Source organism: Sciurus carolinensis, chromosome 15 (genome assembly GCF_902686445.1).
Source record: "Sciurus carolinensis chromosome 15, mSciCar1.2, whole genome shotgun sequence".
Taxonomy (NCBI): domain Eukaryota; kingdom Metazoa; phylum Chordata; class Mammalia; order Rodentia; family Sciuridae; genus Sciurus; species Sciurus carolinensis.
The window spans coordinates 71,722,257-71,743,665 of NC_062227.1; the positions used below are offsets into that span (position 1 = coordinate 71,722,257).

The following is a 21,409-nucleotide window of genomic DNA, read 5'->3' on the forward strand; positions in this document are numbered from 1 at the left end:
TACTGGGGATTGAACTCAGGGGCACTTGACCACTGAGCCACATCCCCAGCCTTATTTTGCATTTTATTTAGAGACAGGGTCTCATTGAGTTGCTTAGTACCTCACTGTAACAGAGGCTGGCTTTGAACTTGTGATCCTCCTGCCTCAGCCTCCAGAGGGTCTGGGGTTACAGATGTGCCCCACAATGCCTGTCTAAATATTTCTTTCTGTTTTTGTGTAATTAAAATATAGTCCTTGCTGGAAATTAACTTCTATATTTTCTTTACAATTCTATTCTCAGTTTTACAGAAAAGTTCCTAGTACATGAGTCCATAAGATATGCTTGATGAGGAAGAAGGAGGAAGTAGAAGAAGGAAGAGGAGGAGAAAGGAATGAGGAGGGAGGCAGAGGCAAGCAGGAGCAGAGAGAAAAGAGAGGCAAAGAACTATCCCTTTGCTTAGCAAACAAAATTGAAGGATCTTAAAGAGTTTTCATTATCTAATAATAATTTGTTTTGATACACATTTCACAGCTTGCTTTGTTACCCATTAGTTAAGACCTGTATGCTAAATGATGTAGAAAGACATCTTAAAATTTCTAGCCAGAATACTAAAATATAAGAAATCAAGAAACTATATGAAGGAATATATTTTTAGCATCATTGAATAATGAATCACATATTTAGGTAAAGCAGTTTTAAAACATGTTAGCATAATTTAAAAGGATCATTATGGAATCATATTTGTCACAGTTAAGTAAATTTTTGAATTAAATTGTACTATATTTTGTGCTTTTAAAATATGTACACTGAATGAAAGCAAAATCTTTGCATAACCATAACTTTTTCCCTACTAGAAAAACACTTCCAGATTTCAAGGCAACAAATTCCTATTTCTTCTGGAAATCACTTGTCCTATTAAAATCATTAATATGTCATATTTAAAGCATTGGACTTTAAAAGAAACTTGAAATCAAACAGTTGCACAGGGGTATTCAACCTCTTTGCTTCAGTTTCAGCCTTTACATTCCTTGGTTTTGATGTCAATAGTAGCTCTCCTTTAACAAATTGACCTTCTTTATTCTGTATGCATATCCTACAGAATTTTATGAATTACTCAAATAAACGTTTCCACTTTTTTATTGCTTTCAGGAATGAGACAAATTTAATAACACAGGTAATCTACTAATGCACAGTACTATTTTCTTTTTTTTACAAATTTTACCACTGTCTAGTTTTTTAATATTTCACTTAAACAGGTTCTAGAAGGAAGTATTAGTGCAATAGTTAGATAATCCACTTCCAAAGCATATGCTCAAAAATTTTAAATCTGTTGTCATTGTTAAAATATCTTTGATGTAAATTAATATGCAATACCTTCTGGAGACATCTCTGGGACAATGGCCTCATAAGGTTCATCTAGGAATTTTGGTTCATTGTCATTGATATCCGAAACTCTGATGACAAACTCAGACTCAGGTTCCACAGCCCTTCCAGTGCTGGTGTCTATTACCTGGGCTCTCAGAGTGTAGAGGGACCGTTCCTCTCTATCGAGCTTCTGTATGGCATAAATGTCACCTGTTCTGTTATCGATGGTGAAAAGACTGCCAGCTCCATCTCCCCAAAGCTTGTACTGGAAAGAGTTGTTTCCATTGTCTAAGTCAGACCTTAGCTGCAAGTGAAAGGAGGTACAGCTGAGTTTCCAGGCATGCCAAAAATGACAAATCCGTTTCATGAGCTTATTTGCGTGTGTGCTAACCATTCCTCAAGTTCACAATCTGATTTAATTCCTATATTATTTTAATGCATATATTAATATCAAAATTAAGATTTGCCATCAGAAAGAGGAGTTAAATTTTGTAATATAAAGAATCATAGGAATTTGATTCTTCTACATAGATAATTCTAATGAGAACATATAACTGAAAAAAAGTCTCTTTCATAAATTATGCACAATGTATTTGGTCCATGTTTGGTCTGTCACTAAAATCAAACCCCCAAATATTTATATTTGGTTGAAAACTAGAGAAAATTAGGTTAATAATTTTGTAGATATAATTTCAAGAGTGGTATTATGTGTTTACTGAAAATACAGAGAAAACATGGGAATATTTAGGAGAAAATTAAGGAGTATAATGAAAAGGTAATCTCAGCAATCCACAATGTATTTATTACAGACCATAAAATCTACATTTTGATTTATGTCTACTATCACAATTAATAATAACATTACAAGTTACATAATTTTGATGTATTCAATCTTTTTTATGAAAAGTTCCAGAGTCTCAGATTTCTGTGAAGGTTTATGATTTGGACCAGGTGTGTGGATTACAAGATCCCACCCAGATGACATTTGTATAACATGCTTTAAAATCTTTAATTTTGAGCTAGAAAATGCACACTCTTTCTAACACAATTTTTTTTGGTTCTCAAATGTACATTTTTATTCCTGTGCTCATACTTTTTTCATTTTGTAAAAAATGTGTTCATTCATAGTTTTGATGAATTATTTAAATTTTAAAATTTATACATCAAAATATGTCAAATTGATATAGTTAAATTGGCTATGTGGTTTATCATAATTAAATTATTTTACATAAATAAATCCCCTTTTGTATGTAATGGTGCCTTTGTTATTATGAATGTATGTTTTCTTGATTCACCATTCATGAATATAGTCATCTTCAAAGGAAGATCTCCTATGAAAATACAAAGATAACCATGAAATACCATCCTAAACCAATTCATAATTAGTCTGATGGCTTCAGTTACAAATTATTATTTCTCCTTAACTCAAAATTTTTCTATGCACTTGTGAATAAAATCTAAATATAATCAAAACAACAATAATATATCATTATATGTAACAATAATATATCATTATTGTTATTTTAATATTGTATTATTATTGCTGCATACCTGGAGAAACAGATTTGGGAAAATTATTTCCAACTTGACGTTCTGGTTATAGCTTTAGTTTGATAGTCCTTAATCATTTATTAAGAGAAGAGATTTTCTATGTCATGATATTATTAAATTCAGAATAAGAAAGATATTTTCCAATGAATGTGTCAAATGAGAAGGTAATAGGCCATTTTTTAAAATGACATCACTTCAATGTAGTTGAGAACTTATTCAATGTTAAAATGAAGGTAAATTAAATTTAGTAAGGAATAGGAGTATGCCAGGTTTATTTAAAGTATAAATTTCAAAGACCAAAAATCTTGATATTTTAAAGACACAGATTTAAGGGGTTAAAACTCCAAAACTGTTTACTTGAACATTTGCCTCTAAATGCTACAAAACGTATGTGTTAAACTCTGGAGAGTTTGATCTCCAGACTGTACTGCATATTGTGAAATTGTAAAATTTTACTACAATTTTATTTTAAAATATTTTCTCAATTAAGTAGCTGTTAAATATTTGACAAAGTAATATCACTTTAAATTTTTACTTAACTCTTTCCCAATTTTTATATTTTAAATAAATATATCAAAAGAGAGTTATGTGAGACACATCTGCTTTTGTGTCTTACCAGCTCTTTAGTTGCAAGCATGTAAACCTCGATAACTACACTTATCTTCCAAAGCCGTTCTCTCTGTGTAATACGAGGCATGAGGTTGTCTAGAGGGAAAACATCTCTTAGAGTATTTTCATGGGTGTTATTAATAGAAAGAAAAGAACAGGCAAAACCAACCATTCTGGGAGATGAGGGAACAAGAGGTCTGTGTAGGGGGCAGAAAAATACTAGGTAATGTGAACAGCCAAGGAGGTAGTTTTTGTTCCAGTCACATTGGAACAATTTCTGGTAGCATCTTATTTATAAAAAGTCATTGAATGAGATTTGCCTGTGAAGGGAGAATATAAGGCATCTTGGAGACCACTGCAAATGGGGTAGGTAGACTCAGTTAACTAGCAGCCACTTAAGGAGGACCCCATTTGTGCCCCAGGGATGTGATTTCCCTGCAGACATCTCAGAGAATGAAAAGAGTAAGGAAGAATATGTGTAGCAGGCAGACAAACACACAGACACACCCAAATATTCTAAAGTCCCCTTGCCTAAGATCCTAATCTCAGTCTCGGGTTGAATGTGCTCCTTACATGTGGTGGATAGAGTAGAGGAGATCCAGATACCACACTAATGCTGTAGCTCTCCTGAATGGACTAGAAGACACTTAATGAATTTTGAGTGCTTCACCCTTTGGGCCCAATTAAATTTTAGTGCCAGTTAATTAGCAGTTAAACTTATTTCAGTTCATTCATCTAGAGAAAGAACCTTATGGAAAAGGACATGATATTGTAATTATCTGTGTTTAAAGAAAACCAAATAATAATCAAAACCAAAAACATAAATTGGAGATGTTCTGTCTCATTAAGGAAATTTCCTTAAAATATATTCTTCAAGAAAGTGAATATAACTATTCTTTGTACTTCAACTTCACTAAGCAAAAGAAGCGTGTGGGCTCCTGAAGTTCCTTGGCTGCAAAAGGGTATAGTATTAAACTGCTTCAGTAAAAATGAATGAGGGAAAAATCAACAGCTATTTAGCATAGCAGGAAAATTTGGCAAAAAACCATTGGTAGATGGTATTTGTCTCATTGAAGCTGCTTTGATTCATTACCCAAAATAGCACCACTGAATTTCCAGATATTGATAAATGAAGGCACCACTTTCATACAGGAGACTAGAATGAAATTTGAAACCCAGAACTCAAGTTTTTAGTCCTGTTGAGGTGCTTGCAAATCCTAAATAATTAATTATGCTCATGTTTGAGACTGTCTAATGGTTCCACTGTAAAAATGCCAAACTTGGCAAACACCTAAACCACGTACTGAAAGACTTTCAGAAAATAAGTACCCGTCCAATGTGAAGGCTAGCATTCACTTCCTCTGGTACAAAAAATTGGTTCCACACCCAGCCTCGCTTCACTCTCCAATGAGATCCCACTGGCTGCTTAATCATCTCTGTGCTAGAGTCTCCTGCTGCTTCAAGGTCAGTCCAAAGGAGGGGAAATCCCAGCAAGCAAGGTAGCAGCCAGCAAAGGTGCATTCTGATGTCTCCTTGGATTCCAGCTGTCACTCTTTTGTGTTGCCCACAAAAATCCTGTGCTTCTTTATCGTCTTTTTCACTCTTAAATATCTTTTCTATCCCTAAAGCATAAGAAAAAAAAAAAAAAAGTTGACATTTAATAAATAAACTTTTCTGACATAATTACTAAAGACAGGTTACAGCTTTTGTATCTGAGAAAAATGGAATAAAATATATACATTTGATTTACCTTTTAATTAAGCTACTGAATTATATTTTGTAGCCCAACAATAATCCGATGGGAATAATTATAAATTAGTGCTAAAGGACCACTTTTTTTAAACTGCAATCACAAATCTGCCAGAAGGTTGAAAAGTTACTCTAAGCTATCTCCTTGACTGACAGTTGACATTGAGAAAGATTTTTAAAATATTATTTAATTTACTGACTTCCTCCTAGACATTTTAGGAAAATTCAAATTATTCCTTTAAAGCAACCATCAAGCCAAGAGTAAAAACCAAGTCTATATCAAACCTCTTTTCATGCAACAAAAATAAGATTTATTTTATAATCTCTAAAATTATGATGTTTTCATTAGTTAAATAGACAAAATAATAATTCAGCTTAAAACCTGGGAGATGTAATAAGTTTAATTATTAAACACTCTAACTAGAAAGCTTGTGCAAGATACTCCCCTTGTATATTTTTTAAAATTTTGCAAAATTATTTCTCATCTTAACAAAAAAAAAGACATTTTTAGAATTCAGTACAAACTATGATGCCGGAGTAAAATGACTCAAGGTTTAGAATATGCATAATGGCCATGATAAGTATGCTCTAGTACTGAAATAGTAAAATTAAACACTCAGCCTACTGAATTTTGCATTCAAAACCACCCATTTAATGGAAGCTAATTTACAAACGGTCTCTTTCACAATTGGTAATACTCATCCTTAAATGTAATCACATAACTTCATATTTCTCTCATATACTTAGTTTTCCATAAAACTATATGGGATTTCTTTGTTAGCCACCATGAAGGAAAATTTGGTGGGATGCGAAGTAGCATTTACTTCCATGAACTCATCAGGGAAACCATTCATCCAGGCTTACAAGTGTTTCTGCATGATCTTGTTTTGAATATTCTGCATGTGTTTTGGAATGACTCTTGTGAGAGTTTGGGGGTCTTTGACTTTTGTTAGGAAAGGTTGTTAAAAAACACCTAATTCAACTCTGGTGTATATACACAATGGAATACTATTCAGCCATAAAGAAGAATAATATTATGGCATTTGCAAATAAATGGATGGAATTGGAGAATATCATGCTAAGTGAAATAAGCCAAGCCCAAAAAAACCAAAGGCCGAATGTTTTCCCTGATAAGTAGAGGATGATATATAATGGGAGTGGGGATGGGGAATGAGAGAATAATGGGGGAACTTTAGAATATGTAGAAGAAATTGGGAGGGAGGGGGGTATGAAAATGGTGGAATGAGACAGACATCGTTGCCCTATGTACATGTATGATTACATGAATGGTATGAATCTGCATTGTGTACAACTATAGAAACAAAATTATGTACCCCATTTGTGTACAAAGAATCAAAATGCAGTCTGTAAAAAAATTAAAGCTAAAAAAAAAAAAAAAAAAAAAAAACACCTAATTCAGAAAGAACACAGGGATTCTGTGTTCCCTCTGTAGTCCCTTCAAGTGGATGTCTTCATTGTTACTAGTTAGCTTAACGAAGGTCCTGAAGAAATTCAGCTAAAGTGAAAAGGATGAATTTTATTCTTACATTGAATATTTTATTTAGACATAAAAAGTCTATTGTTTAGATATTAGTGAAAAAATATATTTTGATAGCTAGTGAACAATCATTTCTAACAAATATGATTTACTTAATAAGAAAGACATTCTGTGAATGTTTGCTAAACTATCACCAGGGGCAATATGAAGGTGTAATTGTCTTATTTGATCAAGTGACATTTCTGTTGACATTACATTGTGACCTTCTCATACATCTAAAAATAGAGAAAATAGCATAATGAACAACTATGTGTCACTATAGAGCTTCAACAATTACCAGTACAGGGCTGATCTTATGTGATAGATACATATGCCACTTCCTGAGACTAAAACCAATTTCAGATGCCACATCATTGTAACCATGCCGTACACACTATCCTGAGCTTAAGTGCTATATGTGTATGTATACACCTCTCTAAAAATCAAAATTGGACACGTAAAGTTAATATTAAGATTATGAAACAATCAAATGTGCATTCAGTGTTTAAAATCTTCAAGCATCTTTGAATCATGCTTCAAATATATTCACACAATATGGTGTGTTGAGACACTTGCCTTGTTTTTACATAGATTTCCTCTTTCTGTTTTTCATTTTCCTTTCCACTTATATGATAAATAAAATCATTGGTCCCTATAGTGTCCCCCACATTCTGAATATTACTAAATGCATTCCCAAGGTATGATCAGACATGTTTCTTTATCCTATACACTATAAATTTCTTCAATGCAATTTAAAATATTTTTAAGCATAACCACAGCAAATGTTGTACGCTTCTTATTCAATGACATCCAGTGACTCAAATCACCTGGATTCTTTCGCTACTTGTTTTTACTATGGTGGGGTAAGTTTTTATTCTATAGATGTATTAGCAAATGATATATTATCAGAGAAATTATTTGGTATGAATTTCCTAATCAACTTTCTCAAGATTTTACTAGTTATTGATACCCATTGCTTAAATTGAATATTTCAGTAACCACAGTGCAAAACACAATAAAGGAATAGAAACTCAAAAAGAACTAAATGTAATTACCAGAATTTCATAATATGTCATTTGAAAAAAAATCAAAGGATGATTTTTATCAGAAGATTGAATATTGCAGAGAAAATACCTTTGGATATGAGGTCAACAGTAGGAATTAATCAAACTAAACTACACTGATAAAACTAACAGTACCCAAATTATTTTTAAAAATAAAGAGAATTTCAGTATATTTTGGGATAATATCAAGTGGTATAACATATGTATAATTGGAATTCCAAGGAAAGAGTGAGAGGGTTAAAAACATTTTTGAGTGGTCAATGGTTTTTCAAATATGCCTTACATTATCACATCCAGAAAAGGAACAAATTATTTCAGTAAACACCATGCGGGAAAAAAACAAAAGCAACAAAATCAAGATCAAGCTAAGTATACTAAGTATTGTGAAATACTAAAATCAGACATATATATATATATATATATATATATATAACTTTATATATATATAATATATATATATATATATAAAACCTTAAAATCACTGTTGGAAATAGCAAGTAATAACAATGTCTGTTAGATGTTCATCAGAAATAATGTACAGTGAGTGGCAGCATAATGTCATGCCTCAAGTTCTGAGAGAAAACCCTCTAATTTATAGTTATGCATCACACACAGTAAGAACAATATTAAGCAAAACCAGAAGCCTTCCTCAGCAGCACGACTTGATTACAAAAATAATGAGAAAGTTTTCAGATGAAAGTCATAGGAACAAAAGTAATGAATCGTACAGAAATATTAAATATGAATGAAACTAAAGGGCATTTTGCACTTGTATTAATATTTTTAAAAATTGATGCAATAACAACAATGTATTATGGGATGTGTAACACATGAAGAAACAGAATTTGTAATGATAGTGGCTCAAAGGGTGAGATAGGAAAAGTGGAAACACCTGGTAGTCAATTCCGTCCATCATGAATGAAGTGACGTGGTAGCAATTCAAGTGATGACCACGATGAGGAGAGCAGAGAGATCCCACAAATGACAACATGCAAAAGGAATAAAATTAAGACAAAGTATAGTATGATAATATAAAAGCTTATTTCACCAAACAGAAAGCTAACTCAAGATTTTATCAGCAAGCCCAACAAAATCAATCACTGTGATAGAAAGGAATCGATGAATCCTGACAAAGAAAAGAAGATTGGCAGATAAAATTAAAAATTCAACCATGTACTCTTCAGAAGGGGATCACTTTGATTACAAATAGAAACACAAAAAAAATCATCAGCCGGATGGTTAGAAGACACAGTATAAGAATCAAACCTTGGGCTGAGATTGTGGCTCAGTGGTGGAGCGCTTGTCTAGCATGCATGAGGTTTTGGGTTTGACCCTCATCACCACATACAAAACTAAATAAGATAAAGATATTATTAAAAAAATCCACTTAAAAATTATACCTTAAGTGGAAATAGCCATATTAGTACCTTTGAAGTAAAATCTCAGGACAATCAGTATTATCTAAAATAAGAAGGAACATTTACTAAAAGTAAAATAGATACATTCATCCAAGTATGAGTCAACCTATTACAGAAGTTAATAATGCATGAAGCAAACACCATTGGGATTGACAAAAAGTAGACACAGTCAGGATGGAGTTGAATGGTGGATTATGTAACACTGTTATCCTTTATTGAAATGCCAAGAGGACAAAAAGATTATGAAGTACATGAAAGATTTAAGAAGTGAGCCAACCAACTTCTAGGAATGAAGCCATTTTAGAGTGCTGCACTAGTAGAATACAGATGTTTTTCAAGGACACAAGATACATTTGCAATGGAAGAACACACACTGGGCCATTAAATTTTTTTTCAATAATTTTCAAAGGTTTTCAGTATTACAAAGTACACTCTATGATGGCAATACAATAAAGTATAAATCAATAACAAAATTATATCAGGAAATAGCTATGCATTAACAAAATTAAAAGTATCCTTATATACGCAAATTAAGAAATCAGTAAAAGAAGATTGAATTAATCTCAATCAGAAAAAGAAACAGCTTGAGAGTAGAAATCATTAAAATAGAAATGGTAATATCATAAAGAAAATTAGCAAAACTAGAAATTGCTTCTTTCAAAATATCAATAAAACTTATGAATGATTAGCAAGAATGATAGAGGAAAGATTAAAAGGTGGCACAAATTAGCAACTAGAATGGAAGAGAGGAGGGCAATATATTTTCTACAAATTTAGAAGAGGAATGAGAAAAACACCGTGCAAAAGTTTAAGACAATAACTTTGACAACTTTTATCAAATATCCAAATAAGTATTATTCAACTTACGTAAAGAATAGAAAATTGGAAATATTAGAAAATATTTAAAGATATTAAATATATTTTCTATAATGCATATATTCTTGCAAAGAAACACATAGACCTAGGTACATTACAATGCAACAGTTAAGGAAGAAATACTACCAATCTTAGAAAATTCTTCCAGAAAATACAAGTCAAATACTTATTTTATGGGACTAGTATGACATGATTATCAAAACAAAGAAGCAATATCAACTTAAACTACTGAGTGGCCTCCTGGATATCAATGCAAACATCCTGAACATGTTAATCACTAATTAATCCAAATTATTTTTAAAAAGAAAATGCATTAGAAACATGCTGTCATTTATATGAAGAACAAAAGGCTGATTCTGATTCAGATATTGATCAGCATAATTTTCTCTATCTACAGACTGCAGAATGAAAATCTTTCATAATCTCAATAGTCACAAGAAGCATTTGGACAATTGCAGCACCCCTATATATAACACAAACACATAGTAGTAGAAAGAAAAAAGAGCACTAGTATTCCCGCAGGGCAGTTACATAAAATCCACACCCACCATTTTACTTTAAATTACAAAATGAACATTCTCCCACTAACATCAGAAACAGTTACAAGGAGGTAGGCCTACTGGACTTCTATTCTTACGCACTCTATTCTACACAGTTCCAGCAAGTGTCATAAAGAAGAAAAAGAATTCAGTGAAAAACAAGGAAAATATCTTCAATTAAGAACAGTCAATTTCTGAAAAGGAAAAATGGGCTGTCTTGAGAATTTAGTAACATAATGGAAAGTGAATTGTTAAGTGTTGAAGAAACAGGAACAATGAAGAAAGCAGGTATATAGCACACCAGCTCTGCAAAAGTTACATTTCTATATTCTAGAATCATACTATTAAAATATGAAATGTAAATGCCATGGACAATGTCATTGAAATACCCTCTAATGAGAGTAAAATAATTTATAGGCAAGATCTTTTTATATAAAATAGAAAATACCGTTGAAAGAAAATAATTATTAAGAGAATAGGAATATTGCTCAAAAATCAGTAGATCAAATTTTATTGTGATGTAATTTTTCTAGAATGCTTGCATTTGTTCTTTTTACCAAGAAAGAGACATAGGGCTATATTTATGTTCTTTGTTCAAACAATTCAAAACACACAAAGATATAAATACATGCAAGAGTGCTCCTAGAGATACTGATTGTCACTCACTGGAGGATGGTGATGCATGAGAGACAAGAAACAAAAGCAACAAGTCCTAAAATTAACCCAAATTACTGAATGCATAGGAGTCCAGGTAGCAGTTCTGAAGGGTAAGGAAATCAGACAGAAGCTTACATTCTGAGTTTATGGGGACTGGAAACATGGTACCAAGGCATCTATAGGTCACAGGGAGACCACTGAAGATGAGACGGTTGTATGACCAGTGAATTTCAGCAATCTCTAGAGTATCTCCATTGAATATTTAATAGACTAATGCTCAAATCATGCGTGTGAAGAAACTATATTTTCCTGTGGAAAGCACCACCTGAAAGCATTGGGGGAGTATCTCCAAAGCCTGTCATCAGCAGGGAAAATGAGGAGACCTATGGTTCATGGGTACTAGGTGGGGTACTCAGTTGTATTTTTTCCTAGGCAGTAGAAAAAATCGTTCTAGATAAAACATGCCCTGGTTTCTCCAGAAAATCTTAAAAGCAAGACCCTAAAGGTCAGTGTTTCCATGTAAATTAAAAGCATCTCTGAACAGATCTTAAGAATAGTTTTAAGAAAATGAAGACTTCAACAACAAACAAGGTAAAATTCCTTGTCTGACATCCGATCAAATGGTCAGGCCTGCTCAGCAGCAAAAAACCATTATCAAGGAGATTTCCCTCAATGGATTGAAAGCAACCTAGAAACCATGAAATGTAATACTCAATATCAAAAGAATGAAGAATTGATGCACACAGGAAAGAATGGGGACACCGAGGGGCAGAAACTGGACTAAAATTAATTCAGTTTGTATGTTCCCATTATGTATGCAGATTTTGAGAACGTTTAAATCAATCACAGTGACAGAAATCAGCCTAGTATCTGAGAGGCAATGAGACTGGGAGAAAGAATGGAAGGAAGGAATTTCCAAGGGACAAGGGAACTCTAGAGAGTGGGGGATGGCTTTGTTCATTACCTTGATTGTGCTGATAAAAAATATCCAAAGGGGAAAAAAACCCAGCAACAATTGATATTGAATATATGAAGTTTATTGTGTCAGTTATACCACATCATTATTCTTAAATTTTTTTATTTGTCAATCTCAGAGGAATCAATTACATGATTTGTGCCACAATAGATAATAGATATCCTGATATGTTACATTTTGACATAATAAACACTTTTTTACAAGTATTTTTACCAGAAATTTGAAAGATACTTTCCAGATTATAGGAATTTAGCAAGAACTCATTTAACTAAACCAAAGGAAACAATGAAATGTATCCCAATTATTAGTTTCTCTGGAGATTTCCTACCCAGTGTGACCTGTGCAATAGCTGCTGCTTGTGAAGCATGTGTGAACGCCAGCACCTCCAGACACAGTGACATTGAGTCAGCATTTTGTCATACTACCCTTGAGGTTCGTATATGACAGGATTTCTGAACAGCACTGGTACCAGAAAATGGACCTAGGTTCTTCAATATGTCAATGTTTTCAGAAAGAAAAAATTTCAAAGCAGAGAAATAGGGAATATAATATTCTAGATTCAAAGAAATTCAAGAAACACAAAAACTGGTAGAAAGCAAGGAAACTGGATCATGATTTACACTCCTGTAATTTTATACTTACATTTTTAGGTGCATGGAAATTTAATGTGTATGGAGTACTATATTAACTGATAATCAGGATACGTTGCTAATGACTGGAAGTTTCTTTGTGGTCGTATAAAATCATACCATATTTTTGGTTATGTATAGTTCAGTATCTGGTGCATACTGGCTTTGGAAAAAAAATAGAATATCTAAACTTTTCTTTAAAATATACAACTGGCAAAAGCTAGATAATAATTGTTGAAATTGGGTCATGAGTATTTGGGTAGTTTATTATTTTATTTTTTCATTTTTTAAATACATATATTAAAATAATAATACAAATAACAAGTATCATTTTAAAATTAATATGGTAGACTAAAATCAATAGTTATTTTAATAACAGCTATTGATGAAAATACACAGAAAACAGGAATACTCCATAATATTCATGAAAATGAAAATTTGGACAAGCATTTTGGAGAATAGTTTGACCAAGTAATATATTTTAAGGTGTATAATGTATAAAGTATGAGTTATATTTTACAGTTTCACACCTAAAGAAATGAAAACAAAATTGTCCACCATGAGGAAAGTATACATTGGATGAATTTGGAAAAAAAAATTGAAAATAATGTTCAAATTAGGATTCTGTATAATGTTCACTGTATAAATTTTTTTCTAAATTTTAAGGCCATAATATATGAATAGATCATATATAATACTAAGTCTAGTCATATACAAATGCACCACAACATTTATTATGGTAACTATCATGATAGTAGGAAGTTATGCTGTTTTAGTGGTTGAAGTTTAGAAATATTTCACATTTTCTTTTACCTGAAACAATTCAAAGTATATATGTCAAATATAATGATAGTCCCTAAATGTGAGTTATGTCTCTCCTATGTGAACATGTTTTTCAAATTAAGTTCATATTTGAAATATTTAATAACTACATTTAAAATTAAGAGCTAACATATCATTTTATAATTCTAAAACATGAACCTCCAAATATATATTCATATATGCAAAAAAATAAATGAAATAGAAGCAATAGTTATATCTGACTTATGAAATACTATGGTTTTATTTAAATACTTATATATTTGAAATTTTCTATAATGGTCATATATTTCAGGGTAAGGGAAAAAATCCTTTTCAAATAATGGTGTACTTTTGATTGAAGACTGATGACAGCTGTCAGCTGTGCAAGACTGAGAAATACTTTGGGCTGAGTCTAGGCATGCAAGGAAAAATGCTCACAATTAGTTATATTTGAAATGGCCTCAGAAGAAACCAGCAGTGGCATTTCTGCCCTGCATTTGCAATCCTGGTTATATTTTCCAAACAGGTGAATATATTAATAAAAATATTCATAATACTTCAATATGGAAAGAAACATGCTAATACTGTGTCTCACATTAGTTTGGTTTGAGTTATTCTCTTATTGCTAGTGTGTAGGTACACTGATAAATATTTTATTAGGTTATACAGTATAGTAAGTTTCAAAATATATAATACATATAAATGGTGTGGAACTTATAAGGCACAATAAAAGATAATTATTATAATTATCTTACTATTGGAATAACATCCTAAGCATCTTCGAAATATTATCTCCAAATAGAATATACGAATTTAGTATTGAAAAAGTGTATTTCCTCTAATATATTACTTCACATGGGAAAGGATTTATATTCAGAAGTGACCTGCTAAATATCAAATATTTATTTGAGTGTAGAAAGAGAACTGAAAACCACACGGTGCTTTACTGAAACAGGAGACAGGAAGTGCACAGTTTGTAGCATTGTGACATCTGTCACTGACGTGTCTCCTTGTTTACATTGAATAATGATCTGTACACTGAATTTTAACCTTTGGGCCATTCTTGAAACCAGACATAGTAAAATGCTTTCTATTATCCCCTTACAGATGCCTTCTATTCCCCCACCCTCTTCTGAGGTTTTCAGGTTAAAAAAAAAAAAAAAAGTGGTAAAAATAAGTCAAAATGATGGATTTCGTGGCTGGTGGAAGAAGATAAAAGTCAAAGCTGCAAAAAGTGGATAGGATAAATATAGAAACTTAATCCTATTTGTGATCTCTTAAAAATCAAGGGAAACTTGGCAGCCTCCTAGAATGGCACTAGACATAAAGACTTTGAAATGGCTTTCTCAGAAGGAAATGTAGAAAGAAATGTGTGTGGAAATAGCTTGCATACGTAAGTGCAAAGGAGGCGATATCGCTAGGCCAAAGACTGTTAATAAATGATGTGCCAACTCCTTCTCCAAAATCATTCACTCCACAGAGCTGGAATATGAATGATCTTTCTCTGTCCCATTTCCAAACTCTCATGAAGCATGTGTTTTGCATATTTACTGTCACAAAGAAGCCCTTTGCTGCAGATAAAGTAATACAGAGTCATATGTCCTCCTCAGATGCCCTTTTTGACTTTGCAGGGCCTTCCCATTGACATTCCTGTGATGTCCTGAGACAGCTAACCCATCTCTCCCTATAATAGTTACACAACTTTGAGTAAATGACTTGATCTCTAGTGCCTCAGTAGCCTCCTCTGAAAACTGATGATAATAATTATGTTCATCCCCAGAATCATGTTCTTGATAAAATGAGAATTTTGCCTGAAGTGCTGTGTTAAGTGTTGCTAACAAATTACATAAAAATAGCTGACAATAGCCTAATGGTAAAGATCAGGTGTTTTCTATATTTCTCAACTTTGAAATCTTCAGCTATTTTTATTTCTGCAACAATACACACATAAAAAATCTTTATAAGTGACTATTGCAAATATAGTTTAGCCCTCTTCAATATCATTTTTTCTAAGCATGGTTAAGTGACTATGACAAATAAACATTGTCATGCTTGAAGCAATACATGATATTGCATGGACGTATATAAGCTGAAAATGATCCCAGTGTGACTCAGAACAATTATATTTTCAAAGAAGACTAATTATGACTTTAGGGATGGAAAATATTATATCTATGCACTTATACAGTTTGAAACTGAATCTAATTAGAAATTGTCTTTTCTATGACCTCTTCTTGGTTACATAAAGATAATTATTCCATCTGTGAAAACTTATAAAAAAATAATGTATTCTGGAATGCTTGTGGAAAACTGAAATACTGAATGTCTCTAAACTCAGCTTCTCATAGAGAAAAGCAGATGGCAATTGATGTAATGGCCCCATCTTTGGAAAACTATCGACTAGGCTTGGCCAAAATGATACATCATAAGACATAATTTGTGAGGATTGGGAAGTCCCAAAGCTTAAAAAAGAACTAAGGAAATCTCTTAAGGTTTTCTAAAACACTGCTAAAACAAGATTAAAAGTTTCTTCACATCAATTTAAAGAAGAATATACAACTTCATATATCACGATCTAAATGTGTGAAACAAAGAAATACTATAAAGACTTATGTGAAGCAAACACAATGAGGGATTTTTGGGAAACAGCAACAGACCTCAATTTTATCTCTTCAGTTTCAGGGATACTTCATAAAAATCAAAAATAAAGGCTTTGAAGTATCTAATTACAGTTAGCCTTTATTCTATAAGCACATATAAAATAAATACATTGCAGAGCAACAATATGGAAGGTTGGTGGCAGGTTTCCATCTGTATCTCAAAGTCTGTTTGCCTTGATATACATGCATACATCCTGACTTACCATGTCCTTCCCATCCACCTCCTTCTACCCTTGCCCACCTGCCCCAGCACCCTTTTTAGTCCCTAATATTCCTCTATGACTTCCAGGTTCTTTTGTTATTTTTATTGTTAGTTTTCACATATGAGAGAATACGCAGCACTTGTTTTTGTGTGCCTAACTCTTTTCACTTAACATGCTTTCTTCTAGTTCTTTATTTTCCTGAAAATGATAGGATGTCATTCTGGATGAATACATTGTATATCATCTGCTCAATAATGAGCACCTAGGCTGACCCCAAATCTTAGCTGTGTGAATAGTATCACAGTAAACATGGGTTTACACTTATCTTTTTTATATATTTTGACTTCATTTCCTTTGAACATATTCCCAGGAGTGGGAAACTGGATCACATGGTAGTTCTATTTTTAGTTTTGTGAGAAATTTTCACACTATTTTCCACAGTGACTGTACTGATTAAATCCCACCAAGACTTTGCAAGTGTTCCCTTTTCTCCACATTCTAGCCAACCAACATTTGGGATATTTTGTTTGTTTTTTGAAAAGAGATATTCTTATTTGGATGAGATGGCATCTCATTGTACTGTTGACTTGCATTTTCCTGATGAATAATAACATTGAATATTTGTTTCATATATTTATTAGTCATTTGTATTTATTTTTTGGGGAAAGTGTCTAGTCAGCTCATTTGCCCACTTAAAAATTTGGATTACTAGGGAGTCCTTGGGATTTGTTACTGATTTGTGGGTGTGTCGCATGTGTGCGTGTGTCTGTTGTGTGTGCTCTTTATAAATTCTAGAGATTAATCTTTCATTAGATGAATAGCTGTTGAAGATTTTCTCTCATTGTATAGGTTGTTTTTTTGTTCTGTTCACTGTTTCCTTTGTTATACAGAGTTTTTTAGATTGATACACTCCCTTTTGTCAGTTCTTGCTTTTAATTTTTTTCCCCTGTACTTTGGAGTTGTATCCAGAAACTCATTGCCTGTTCTAATTCTTTAAAATGTTTCTGAGTGTTTTTATCTAGTAGTTTCAATATTTGAGGTCTTCAATTAAGTTCTTTGTTCCATGTTGAGGTGAATTTTATACAGGGTGAGAGATAGTAGTCAACCTTTAATCTTTTGAATGTGGATATCTTGTTTACCCAGACCATTTGTTTAAAAATGTTGTTCTTTATTCAATGTATGTTTTTGGCATCTTTGTCAAGAATCAATATAGTTTTCAGTTTTCTATTCTGTTTCATTGGGCAATGTGTCTGTTTTAATGTCAAAACCATGCTGTTTTGTTATAATGACTCTGCAGTATGTCTTAAAATCAAGTATTGTGGTGCCTTAAGTGTTAGTCTTTTTGCTCAGGATTGCTGGGCTATTAGGGATCTTTTGCAGTTGCACATGAATTTAGAATTGCTTTGTGTAGGTCTGTGAAGAATACTGGTATTTGATGGGGAGTGTACTAAATCTGTAGATTTATTTGGTAGTATGGACATTTTAATACTGTTATTTCTTCCAGTCTATGAACATGGTCTTTCCAACTGTTAGGGTGTTCTTCAATTTCTTTGTTCAGTGTTTTTAAATTTCCATTGTGAAGGTCTCAACAAATTCATTATTAATGTGTAGAAAAACTACTGATTTTTGCATGCTTATTTTATATTCTGCTACTTTACTAAATTTGTTTATCAGTTTTAATAGTTTTTTGGTGGAGTCTTTATTGTTTTGATGTCTGATCTGTTTATATATAATTTGTTCAGAGAATTTGTTTTTCATGAAGGGATGTTGGATTTTACCAATCTTCTCTCTGCATCTATTGATATGATCCTGTGAAACCAAGAGGATATTTTAAAACCTGAATATCATAATAGCAAGTAATGAGATTGAATTAGTAATGAAAATTTTCCTAAGAAAGAAAAGTTCACAACTAGATGTCTTTACTTCTGAATTTTATCAAATATTTAAAGAAGAACCAACACCAATGCTTCTAAATTGTTGCATAGAATTGAAATCCTTTGAAACCCATTCTTTGAGGCCAGAATTATCCTGCTACAAAAATCTAACAGGAACATAAAAACAACAAAATGAAAAGAAAAAAGAAAATGAAGCTCAATGTCCAGATAGAAGGATGTTAATAATAGAAACACGTGTTAGGTAAAGAAAATCAGATCTCCTTGTGAAACTATTCTGGCTGATATATCTTTGGGATTCTGTATTACCTTCTCTATTTTTTTTTATTTCAATACTTGCCTTATTATTTAATTCATATTTGGTTTTATTTTATATTCTTATTATAAAATATTTAATATTTTTATTTGCACTATAATCTTACATTTCAAAGAAATAATTTGAATCTTCTACTCAGTTCTTAGAAGCATGTGTAATTTCAAGACATTGAAACAATTGTTTGTTTCACCCATCAAACACCTTGAGTCCTATCAACCACATGAAAGTGTCAACCATCTAAATATTCAGACTAATTCTGTTCCCCAGAAAGGGATAATATGAACAAAAGAATCAATAATGATATGGAGAAAATTGACAATCTACTGACTGATTGAATATCCAATGTAATTGTTTATACCAGCACATGAACATATATTCACAATTAAAAGTGAATGTCCTAAGTGGACCATGGATTTCCATACTAAGATGGAATTTTATAATTATGATATCCTTCCTTCAATGCTATCCCTCCACAGGATTTTATGTACTTCCTCTAATCTCTGAGTAATTGGTCAGCCAAAATTACTGTGTCTAGCAAGGAAAAGAAAGGAGTCAAAAATAACTGAAATTCTTCGTGTTAGAAAGTTATTTATCAATGTCCATCTTGCAACTGGACAGGTTCACACGATTCCCTTTATGGTTGAAAGATGAAGATGCGCACCCCTTAAGAACAAAGGCACTGAGAGACCTATGGGGGGTAATGCTCTTTTATTTACTTCCATTTCTTTACCTACCAGAGGCTGTAGTTTGTAATGGTGGATCCTATACCAAACTGGCATCACTGTGTGACTGGGTGAAACTTAGTACCCCAGCACCTCATTCATTTCTGCTAAACATTTGTGATAGGATGTTTCTGAGAACTGGGAAGCCCATTAGTTACTGAAACATTGCTTATCACCCAAAAAAATAAAGCCATCTATCCATAGCACCAAAATGCTAGATCATCTATTTTCTTGTTAATCCTCCATTGTAATTCAATGAGAGCAATTATTATCTGCATTTCAAAAATCAAGAAAGAAGATCAAAGTGAATTCATGAGACAAAAAATAATAGTGTCATCCAGGTCAACTATACATAATAGCTGCAGTAAAAATTTTTTCAGTTATGGAAGAAATAAAAATGCTTAACTCAAAAGAATACAAAGGGTTGAGCATGGTCAAAGTTGGGGAAAAAGTGCCTTTGCATATTAATTTCAAAACCATTATTTTAGACAGTCGTCCAAGTTAAGTCATTTCCAAGAGCACGTACTAGGGGTGAATAGGCTGGAAGTCCTCACAGAGTATATAATTGAGTTAATTTCCTCTTAGGTATATGTCAGGGCTTCGCCTCTCTTGTTCAACTCAGTCCTCATTTTTCCAGTCTATTTCTCTACCACAATACATACTATGTTAATTATTCTGCCATTTTTTTTCACTACGTGAAAAGCAAGTGCTTAGAGGAGATTTTGACTTAAGTTCAATTTTTCCATGTCTTGTCCCTATTTGTTCAACTTTTAGTGCAGTCCTTTGACATTTCATTTCACGTGTGTGCCCACAGTGTGTGAAATGTTAAGAGCAGTTTTGGGTTTGCCATTCAAAACTTAAAAGTTTTTGACTCATACTTGACGATTTTTCACACCAGTGTATGGGTACCTGTATAGTCACCATCATATGCAGGTTCCCATGAGATGGCAAGCAGAAAGTAACTTTGTTAGTTGTTTTTAGTTTCTGATGTTAATTAATATGTAAAATAATACCACTTACGTGTTGAAAATGAGACCAGTGGAAAATTTAAATTATGACGAAGATTAAAGACAGTTAAGAGTAGTAAATATAAAATGAGATGAAAACAAAGTCTAAATTACACATTAATAATGTATTTGTGGTAATTCTAATATTCTAAAAATATTATTAGTTGTATGAATATATAAAAACCATTCTCAATTATATATTGTATAAGAAGAACTTAGGCTTAATCATTATTAGTAATTTGGTGTGAATAAAAGAGTTTTAAACATGTATATATACATTAGTATACATAGTAAAAATTGAAATTACACTTGAATTTCAGTGCTTAACTATTATTCAATTTTGATAAGCATCTTGACCACAATAAATATTATAAGTTTTCAGAGTTCAACATATTATTATATTTCAGTGCTGATATTTCATAAATTTTAAAATATTATATCTTAATCTCCAAACCACATCTATTCACTTGGGTATGTAGAGAGTTATTTCCATAAATTGTTTAAAATTTGTTTTCTTCATGTATGTTAATATACAATATGTATTCGGAATTTAGAAACCTGAATGCATGGTGTACAGGGTCTTATTCAACCTGAATATTTAATCAATTTTTAGTCTTACATATATCGATATACATAGATGTAGCACATTAATTTCAACTGATAGACAAAAATCTCAGTTCATAAATCCATCAGGCACTGAAGGTTCTGTATGCTCTTTTCTCTTTATTTTTTGTACAGTATATAATAAACAAGCTTGTTACTATTTCCTTGAATCAATATTTAATAGTTTCTCTACCAAAGATATTAATAAGCGAAGTTGATAGATTATAAGGTAATTTTAAATCATTTTCTGGATGT

General features: G+C 32.2%; 1 protein-coding gene across 1 annotated transcript in view; it reads right to left on the bottom strand.

Moving 5' to 3' along the window:
* The window catches only part of Cdh19 (cadherin 19), a 92,868-nt gene that overhangs the window by 60,002 nt on the left and 11,457 nt on the right, over window positions 1-21,409 (bottom strand). The window contains exons 2-3 of the mRNA XM_047526617.1: window positions 4,835-5,127; window positions 1,355-1,649 (exon numbers count right to left, since the gene is read on the bottom strand). Of these exons, the coding sequence (XP_047382573.1) occupies window positions 1,355-1,649; window positions 4,835-5,026 (487 nt within the window). The 5' untranslated portion in view covers window positions 5,027-5,127. The remainder of the gene's footprint in view (window positions 1-1,354; window positions 1,650-4,834; window positions 5,128-21,409) is intronic.